The 10,281-nt window shown below is 38.3% G+C and overlaps 1 protein-coding gene across 1 annotated transcript in view; it reads left to right on the top strand.

The window, feature by feature from the left end:
- The window catches only part of LOC135226386 (uncharacterized), a 234,381-nt gene that overhangs the window by 161,719 nt on the left and 62,381 nt on the right, over positions 1 to 10,281 (top strand). Inside the window, exons 3-7 of the mRNA XM_064265865.1 lie at positions 71 to 250; positions 1,035 to 4,913; positions 7,056 to 7,167; positions 8,881 to 8,989; positions 9,641 to 9,824. Of these exons, the coding sequence (XP_064121935.1) occupies positions 71 to 250; positions 1,035 to 4,913; positions 7,056 to 7,167; positions 8,881 to 8,989; positions 9,641 to 9,824 (4,464 nt within the window). The remainder of the gene's footprint in view (positions 1 to 70; positions 251 to 1,034; positions 4,914 to 7,055; positions 7,168 to 8,880; positions 8,990 to 9,640; positions 9,825 to 10,281) is intronic.

Genomic DNA, 10,281 nt, shown 5'->3' with positions numbered 1-10,281 from the left:
TATATATATATATAACATTATGACAATATTACCAATGGCCAATATACTATCATGATTATTATTCCCGCAGACGATAACGTGCGACTGCGACGCCATTGCCTACATCCGCCTGATCACGACTCGAACCCAGGGCGAGGAGACGACCGAGAGCGAGTACGCATGCGTCGTCAACCCCCTCCGCGGGAGACTCAACATCGCCATCATCACCGAACAGCTGATGACCGTCGTCAAGTTTGACGGCTGGCCGGAGGTATTAAAGTTTTATTATTATTATTATTCAGAAGAGAAGATGGACCCTATTCATATAGAACAAGCCCACCACAGGGGCCACTGACTTGAAATTCAAGCTTCCGACGAATTTTATGGTGTTCATTAGGAAGAAGCAAGATGAATCTTAGATCTTCGAATAATATTCTGTGTTAGAATGGCATGTGCCTCCTCATATATTACTACCTGAATCACTTTGCAATAATTATCAATAATCTTGCTCTTGTTAATTGCAGGACCACAGTATTGTGTGAATTAATATTTCAAGAAAGTTAATACCTTGTACTGAATCATAATTACATTTTTATTCTCCGTTTGTGTTAGTAATGTAAAATGGTAATTCGTGATCTGATGACATCTGACACAGGTTTCTCTAGGGAATCGTAGAGATAAGAAAGTGAACACACCATATTCACAGGATTTTATGAAACGTTTCCCTGTATATTTACATGTAACATTTTCAAAATTGACAAAAAGTGTTTTTCAACTTATATTTGCATTTTTTATACCTTTCTAATGTGCTTATGCACTTCTCTTGATTGTAAATCCCCACCTTTGTGACTTGTTTCTCCTTTTCACTTTTGAAGACACTGCTATGATTCCCAATGTGATAATTGAGTAATTGATCATTTATTTCCATATGCTTAACTGTTAGGTGGTGGAATTGTAATTCATTTGACAAATGTTTTTGCTACTGTACGGTGTAGATATTTTACTACCTCAAGTAGCCTTAAGTTCCTCTAACACAACGTGATTTTCATCCGCAGGTTGGAATCGAATTAGAGGGCATCCGCAACAACGCGACAGGATTGCACGAGCAGTCTATAGTGGATGTGGTGACGGAAGTCGTCACGTCGGCCGTGCGAAACTCGGTTCTCGAAATGAACTTCCAGAACGTCAGTACCTTCCCAAGGTTCCGGCGAGCGAGACAGGCGCCCGACAAAATTATCCCTGTCGGCTATGATGCAATGGTACGTGAGTTACAAACACACCCACCTGAAGTTGGTAAACCAAAGTCTGTACCTCTTAGTTTGCACCGTGACGAAGAACTCGTGGAGGCCGGGGAGTCCTTCACGTCGCTCCCCTTTTCCCATACCTTGTCTCAGCAAGGTGTGTTAACTACTAGTGAGGAACAGCTGATAGTTAGAAATCTGAACAAATACCCTTCTCTTGAAAACACAGAGCTTGATGCAGATGACGTTAGTGAGTGGCAGAAATCTTGGGAGCAAAATTACGTCCCTGCTTCAGAGCTTCCTGCTGAGGAAATTGTGTCCAGTGACATTACAGATGCAGGTGAAGTTCTGGCAGAGATCAGAGAGCCTTCACCTTCACCTTCCCCGACGAAAAACTTTGTTCTCATAGCATCCAACAGATCAAAGCTCATTGACGAGCCGAGAAATGAATTGACTATAGAGGAAATCATTGACGACGAGGTAGAAAGTGTAGTTAAAGATGCACCTGATGAGCCTTGCCTAAGAAGAGTGAATGGTAGTGCACGCGACAGTATTCTTGCTACGCCTGTGATAGAGCCTCCAAAGAAATTGGAGGAAGAAGACGAGGAGGACTTGGACCACCCACTTCGTTTAGAGGAGATGGAGTTCACTGACAAGTCTCTAACTGGTACCTCAGGTGTTGGGCCTTTGCCAGCCCTTCCCGGCCTCCAGAAGGGACCATTCGTAAGTGAAGCATGTAGAGTGGAAGTTAAGGTTTCTGAAAACAATAAGCTTGGAGCTAGTGTTCAGACTGCATCTTTTGAACCAAGTGTGCCTTGTGACCTCTCTGAGTGTGACCAGGAGGATACAGTCCCTATGCAAACCCTCTCACAATCCCCACCACATAACAACCAACAGTCAGTTCATGATGATCCTAGTGTGTGTCCTTTCACTGATGCCGCTAATTCACCCGACGATTGCCATGTAAACCTCCTCCAATCCTATGCTTCAACATCTCTAGAGCTTGACACCCACTGTGCTTCTGCTTTCCATGCAATAGAAACTGACAGAAGCAGAGAGACTAGTCATACTTCTTATTATCATTCTTCTTCTGCAGAAAATAGTAATAGAGACTGTAGTAGGAAGGGTGATGGACTCTCAGGAGATTTTATTTTTCCTAGGGATACTGCTATGCTAGATACAGATCTTAGGGAAAATGAAACTGAGCTTGTAGTGGGGAAAAGTTTTGCAAATTTGCATGCTGACTTGAATCATGAAAGCACATGCCAAAAAGGCAAAACCCTCAACACACACTACCATGTCATAGACAGTACACAAAATCTTTCACTGAACTGCTGTCTGTCAGACAACATTAAATTTATTGATGACAGTGAAAGTGAATTTGAAGGTGAGTGTGCCAAACGGGCTGTAGCATATGGATATTCATCAGAGGATAATGAGGAGGAGGCACTCCTCAAGAATGACCTAAACAGAGAACTTACTGCTTCCACGTGTGCCTTTGAGGGGATGGGAAATGAAGGAACTGAGAAGAGGATCTGTCTGAATGAATTCACAGACAATCTTTTCAAGCAGCTGGAACTTGAGGAATCAGAACTTGTTCTTCCTGAGGAAAATGTCGAAATACTCACGTGGGAAGTCACAGAAGTGTACGAAACAAATGAAAGGAACCTTCTTTATTCAGAGGATTCCAAAGAGGACTCGGACGAAACTCTGAGTGAGTCTGACGGGAGCACTGAAGATGAGTCTGAAACCGATTCATCAGACTATGACGTCAAGGAACTTCCTTACAAGAAAATAATAGATTGTAATGAAGATGATGTACCTGGAATTGGTCATTGTAACACCTACACATTGTTGAGGGAGGAATCTTCTGGTTTGACAGACTTGAACAAAAGTTCTTCCAGTGATGAGACAAATGAGCTTTCGAGTGACGAAGAGGTAAATTATGTTCTGGACAGAGAAAATAGCCAAGAAAATAACTTAGATCCCACTGGCTTTGTCTTTAGGAATCCTTCTTTTGATTTGCCAAATAATACTAATGTACCAAATCCAGTACATGAACTGGTTATAACAAACATGTCTGCGCAGGAGTGTGAATTCCCCATCAGGGAAGTGATCAGCGACTCAGACTACGCTGGGTATTTGAAAAGCGACACTAGCGAGTGTGATGATGCCGAGGATGAGTATTCTGATGAGTGCCCAGATGATGGTATGGCAAAACTGAGTGAACTATCTGATACCCTTGCTGAAACTGACGACGAAAATGAAAATACCCTGTTTGAGGACTATACCTCTGTCTTGAATAACACAAATATTAAGGTTCAGTCCTCTGAGGAACACCTCTTTACAAAGGAGACTTCTGATATTAACATGCTGTCGAATACTTCAAATATAACTCGGTCATCAAAGGACTCATTTGATAACATTAGTTCTGATAGGGCTGAGGTTATTGACTTCAACAAGATTGACGACCTCATAAGAGCAGTCAAAGAAGCCGACTGTGATTCGGCTGTTGTTGACGACTCCTTTTCAATCAGTGGGTCCCAAGATTTTCCACAGGAATACTTTCTCAATAGCAGTTATGAAAGAAGGTCACCACTGTCAGCCAGTGAACAAGCAGTGGATGAGAAATTTGGCTTTCAGAGTACAAAATCAAAATTTCTAATGGGGATGATTAGTTCAGAAAATGTTGCAGTTCATCCAAACACTTTCTTTGGACGTCATAATTTAGACCTGACCACTTTTGGCGTGAGTGGAGAAAGGCAAAGACCTGCTGATAATGAATCAGATGTTCTTAGTAGATCGTCAAGCATTCTTAGCGATGCTGTAGTAGGCAACTCTACAGACTCAGAGGAAGAGTTAAAAGGGTCTTTTCAAGAGGACCAGGACACTTTCTTAGATGAGCAGAATGGTTCTCTGGATCGCAACTGGAGGACTACAGATATTGAAAAGATTGCTGAGGCTGAAGTACAGTTACCCTCCTATTCTGATGCCTCGGGACCTTCGATCATAGAAACACATTTCTTCTCAAATGCAGGAGCTCATATGCCTCCAGCTACAGGGGTACAAACACCCCCAACTGGAGAAGCAAGTGTACCTTCCAAGAAAGAAGCAACAGCACCTGCACCATGTTTCACAGATTTATCCATGCTGTATTTTCAGACACTTCATGTGAATAAGGCTGCTCACTCAGACAATGGTTTTGGTGCGAATGAACAGTCACAGTCACAGTCACAAACTCAAGTACTAATAGATGAGAGTCAAGAAATAAAAGAAAATACAATTTTGTCGTCTGCCCTTAGTCGTGTAACTGAAATTGATTCGGAAGAAGTGGGTGTTAGGAGCTTGAACGAAACAAAATCACATTTGTCCCTTGAAGAGAAGCCTTGTCCCCCAGTTAGTTATGATGTATCTGACAAGCAGTCCCATAAAAGTGATGGTAGGAATGAAACAAATAATGTTTTGGAATTTTCAGGAGATTCTTTGCTAACTACCAAATTTGTTCATGTGGATGCACTAACTCAGCTTGACACAGCTCGTGCACTAACACATCAACAAGTCAGTAGTTCCCCTGGCTCCTCATATGAGTACATTACCAGGGATGAATCGACAAGTGACGCGTCACTCACATCTGGCTTGCCTCGTTGGAGCCGACCCCAGTCTTCCTATCCCGTACATGGCACATCCATGGTGGTAAGACCCACGCATTTTTGCAAATTGGTGGAACCTGTGCCGGGAAATATGGTCATGCTATGCTAACCCACAAACACTTATCCATGTGGCATCTATGTTGGGCATTGTGTGGCATACGGGAAGTTTTTTTTATTTTATCTGTAAAGTGAAAGGCGTGTTTTTTATTTTTTCCTGTTGCTAGTGGTATCATTTCTCATAAACCATAGTGTAATACATACTTGTTTGTGAACCATGTTTTATATTACTGAATTAATGATAATAACTGGTATTAAAGGAATTTTTTGGTTTGAATTATATGTTGTAATCACTGTCATCAACAAGATTTTGTTATTTGGATCAGAAACATTGTGAACCCTGAAAGAGTAGTAATATCTATAAACTGAAGATCCCACAACTGACACACTAAATGCTACCACTAGGCAACAGGTACATTAATGGCTTTTCTGTTTGTGAACTGTTCTCCACCAGCTGCATGGTAAGCTCTCAACTAATAAGCATGAGAAATAGAAAGAAGCGGAGCTCATCTTCTCCGCAGTCATTTTGTTGTCCCACTTCACATAACAGAGTGGTTTGAAATCAAAGAGCTGCAACCTTTGAAAAAGAAACTATTGGTAGAGCTAACTGTGCATGGTGGCATTATAATGCTATCTGGTATTCATTGCTGGGAACATGTACTACTCCATGGTTACAAGATACAGCATATACATACTGTATGTACATGTTCACTGTAAATTATATGAAGTTCCATGTATGTACTGTATATACCGAGATTTGTAGATCTATTCTTGTATGTCAAAAAAATTACCCAATGTATTACTTCATACTGGATATACAGTTAATGAGATTCATGTTGTCACTGATTTATTTGTTTACTCAAAGTTGATCAATTATTCGTCTTGTGGAAAACTAGTGTACTGGTGTTTTAAGGAGACTCTTTCTTATGGTAACAAGCTGCCTTTTCTGATTGGAGGGCTCCTTTTATCCTTTTCTATGGTAATTTTTCTTCTCTGCTTTCCTTTTCTCAGCCTGTGTCTTTCATATTGGATGTTTTTCTTATTTCCTTGTGGCACATTTAGTATCACTCCACATTTCTAACAAGCTAATTTGACATGAAGGTTACAGGTCCTGAAGGTTTATTATTTGCTTTTCACAAATTTTTTTTAATATTTTGATCATAAATGGTTGAGGGGGAAACATTTCTTTAAATAAGAATTGCTTTTGTATCTAGTTTGAGGTGCTCATTTAACATTGGTCAACATTTTACACTTTTCTTAAACACGATGAATTGAATTTGGAATATCAGAGGTAAAGGTTTTCATTTTTCCTGATATCTGAGGCTCTTTTAAAAGATGGTGCCCATTTCTTGACTACTCAGAATAATATCATAAGAGAAAACACTGTACAGTATTTGTATTATATTCTGCCTACTAATATATTTAATCTGAAGCATCTTGCAGAGTTAGTCAAGTCTTGTTCTAGACTCTAGAGTAATGCCCACTGAATTAGTCCTAAAACTATAAAGTACGTACATATACTGACCCAATAAACATCCTATTTTCTGTACAATTAAAATTACAGATTAACCTTTCTCTGCTGTCACTGTCTGTCTCTTTTTTTTTTTTTTTAAGTTGTAATCATAAATGGCAAAGAAGTAATTTATAAGAATACATTGTAGACCTCAGTTGCATCTGATGGTCATATGCAGATACTGTCAGTGCTTCTATTTTTAATGGAATGGGAATGTTTCATCAAAACTGAGCTGTGAGACAATTAAGTCTTGCATGGTCATACTGATATGCTGGCTTTTCATTTTGATATCTTGTCACTTTTATGCATTCAGATGAATAAGTATTTAATTTGAATTATAATGAATATGATAAGACCCTAGGCGTCATTCATATGAGTCTTTATATTGTTCAGCACAAGTGAGTCACTATTTGTATTGATTCATCATTGTTTTCACTGATACGTCTTAATTATTCATTTTGTTGTGCCTTCTACTCATAAATATAAGGAACATTCTCACAGATATTGAAAGGTATTCAATATATTTAAATTTCAGTTTAATTTTCATGTAAACTACTATATCCTTTTCTTAGAATTTTTGCCATTGCGAGTAGCTTAACATATTACCTATTCCAGGTCTCAAATGTATCTTCATCAACTCAGGGGCAACCCATGGGAATACCCGGACTGAACGGCAAACGGCTTCTCGTGAAGATTGTGAAGGCTGTTGGTATAGGCTGTGATAAGAGTGAGTTCAGAGTGCATACAGAGTTTGATTTGGTCATTTGCTATGATGCTCTTACATTCAATTAGTTGTATATACTGAGTATCCTACACCTGCATTTTGATGCACCTTCCAAGACTTAGTAAATGAGTAGCAGGTCAAGTTATTTAATACATAGTGGTTTCTCTCTTAGGTTTCTTGAATGTTCTCACATGATGATTTATATACGTATAGTTATGAGAACTGTAAATGACTTTGTAAATGACTTATTGGTGGCTTCATTAAATTATTCATTGCCATCTTACAAAAGCTGCTGTTTGCTTGTGAAAACTATGGCACAGATAATCTAATGTTTTGTCCTGAAGTTAACACATCCTGCCTCTAGATAGATTTGTAAGTACTGTACACTAGTTTTCTTCAGTGAGACTGAATGAAGTACAGACACTTGTTTGCAGATACGTACTCAGATGTGGAAGTTCATATGCTAAAAGAAGGCAGTTCTTTCACAGGAAGGTAAAAGGTAGTAAGTCTAATTATAGCAACATCAGTTTGAAACAATTAGGCGAATTCACAGCTTTGGCTATGGCCGACTTGAAGCTGAACTCCCTTCAAAAACTGAAAATACTGTATATAGTAATCTTGTGCCAGGATTAGCTAGGCTGCAGTGAGGTACATATTGTTATAAGGGAGCTTAACAGATGAGCATTTCTCCTTGTTAGTAAAATTGTCCTGTTGAACAAAATACTGTAGAGTAAAATTCTGATCACAGTTATATACATACGTGTGTGGAAATTTGTAATTAGTAATTTATTACCCAAAATTATCTTAGTAACAGTAAGACTGTACAGCATTAGGGACGCAAAGCAACTAGCCTAGGATACGAGTACGTATGTGGTTACTGAGCCATTAACATGAATTGCATTGTAAAAATGGCTACAACCCCTAATAATCCAGTTTGATTTTTATGGGACCCTTGAAGGAATGAGTATGTGCGTCCAGATACACAGTCAAATGTAGGAGAATTACCTGCAGACTAAAACTAAGGTCAGATTTATAGCTGGAATATCAGAGACCTCATGAAGAAACTAGTAATGCTAGTATGGCTGGAATGATGAGTTTTGGAGAACTCAGATAGTTGTGGGCTGCAACTGTTCAGAATAGCATTAGCTGTATTTGAACAGTGATATGCATGCTGTATACTATAAATTGCCTTGAAGAATTTTTGTAGTAAAGGATATAAATTGGGAAGTACTATTACCACTGTTACTGCCTCACATCTTATGATTATGCCTCTGTATAAACAATTTATGTACTTGGGTGGTCTGTTCAGTGTACTCTCCATAGGTGTATACCACATGCATTGAGTCATATCATACTGTAGGCAGTACTGTATGAAAAGGATTTCTTGCTGTATCTCTTCTGTGCCCAGTTGTATTGCTTTCTTTCTTACACTTCATATAGCATATCCCAGGTCTCATTACACCAAGTCTTCCATCTTCAACTCCATCTCACTCTGATTTTCACTCCTCATATTCTCACCCCTCATGTAAAAACATCCTTTAAACCAGTTCTTTAAAAACCAAAAGATGTGGTTCATTAATCGGCAGAGTCCGCGTTCAACCTATAATCCTGCATTAAGATGTCTGTGATTAATTAAACTTAGTTTTGCATGTTTATTAGAAACAGTGATTTTATCACTATGTTCTGGCATGTTAGTTTTAACTTTTATTTCTTTAGGTGTTTCAGAGGCCTATGCAGTTGTGGAAATGGATGAACCAGCACAGAAGTTTACGACAGCTGTTGTTAAAGATACCAGTTCCCCCTTTTGGGATGAGCAGTTTCTCTTGTGAGTTCTTGTCCTTTCAGTTTATACTGCATAAAATTTAGCTCTACCCATTCACTAAAAATCATTAGAACCAAGTAATAGTTTTGCCGGTATCTTCAATAAATGAATCCGTTTAGATGAATTCTCATCTTTATTAATAGGAAAACACAAAGAGTTTCTTTCAATAGATAATGCTTTTATTGGGATGTTACTATAAGGTGATTAGTATCAACCATTTTCTTTAAATATGACTGTTCAGTTGTTTATTTGCCCATTGATACTATCTGGAAAATACTTTGAAGTTTACTTCTTCAGTGAGCATCAGTGACTACTTGGAAACATTCTTTATCGATGTTATATGAGTTTCTTTTCCAAAGATGTTTATACCCATAGAGTATTTTGATTTATTTGTGGTTTGACCTCTATGGTTATCAGCTTTGAGTAGTTCTTATAATTTCCAATCGTTGTAACAGAGTATGTATAAGGTAAACGCGTTCCTCTATGAGTGGATTTGAATGTACATAGCAGTCAGTATGCTCAATACAGTTTCAATGTGATGAAATATAAAGTGCTTAGTCGTTTGTTGTTATAATCATATTTCTATTTTAAGAATAGGTCAATTTATGTTTTTTATAGAGTAAAATCATATAGATACCTTAAAATTTCTTACAGTGATCTCAGTGAAGGTACACTGGAATTACTCTTCGAGCTCTACGACAAACTAGATGGAAATTTCTTAGGATTGGGAATTGTCGGTATTGAAGAACTAGTGGCTACTCCTTCCCAGAGACAGATTATTCCCCTCCAGTCCAGACCGTACGAAGATGATGAAGTTTCAGGATCTTTAACTGTAGAGGTGAGTAGTTTATTAGTTGACTCAAACCCTCCATAGGCATGGTTCAATGATCGTAACTTTTTGAACAATTCAAGCAGTTTATGGTCCTGAATCTTCAAACTTTTGTTATATGTGTTCATTAATCTGCTGTTATGGACTGGATAAATTACTCAAAATCAACATAATAATCTGTTTGGGTACCGTCAGGTATTTTTCATGAGAAACTTGATGTCATTGGTCATGAGTCACTGTATTGTCACATTTTTTCATGCAACCAGCTGAGGACTATTTTTCTAATGTCGGAAATATTCCACCTGTTTAACATTTATTATAAGCAACTCAGGAACTGTGTCTTGGTAATCAAATTCTTATACTTTTTCTAAGCTGGAAAATTATATTTATTTTTTGTAAATTTTTATTCTATTTAACAAATTTAGCTTTATTCTTTAATGTGTTTTTCTGGGCTCAGCCGTGTCGC

The sequence above is a fragment of the Macrobrachium nipponense genome, chromosome 14 (assembly GCF_015104395.2).
Source record: "Macrobrachium nipponense isolate FS-2020 chromosome 14, ASM1510439v2, whole genome shotgun sequence".
In the NCBI taxonomy this organism is placed as follows: Eukaryota; Metazoa; Arthropoda; class Malacostraca; order Decapoda; family Palaemonidae; genus Macrobrachium; species Macrobrachium nipponense.
The sequence above is the reverse complement of the archived record's forward strand: the minus strand, read 5'-3'. Positions and strand labels throughout refer to the sequence as shown.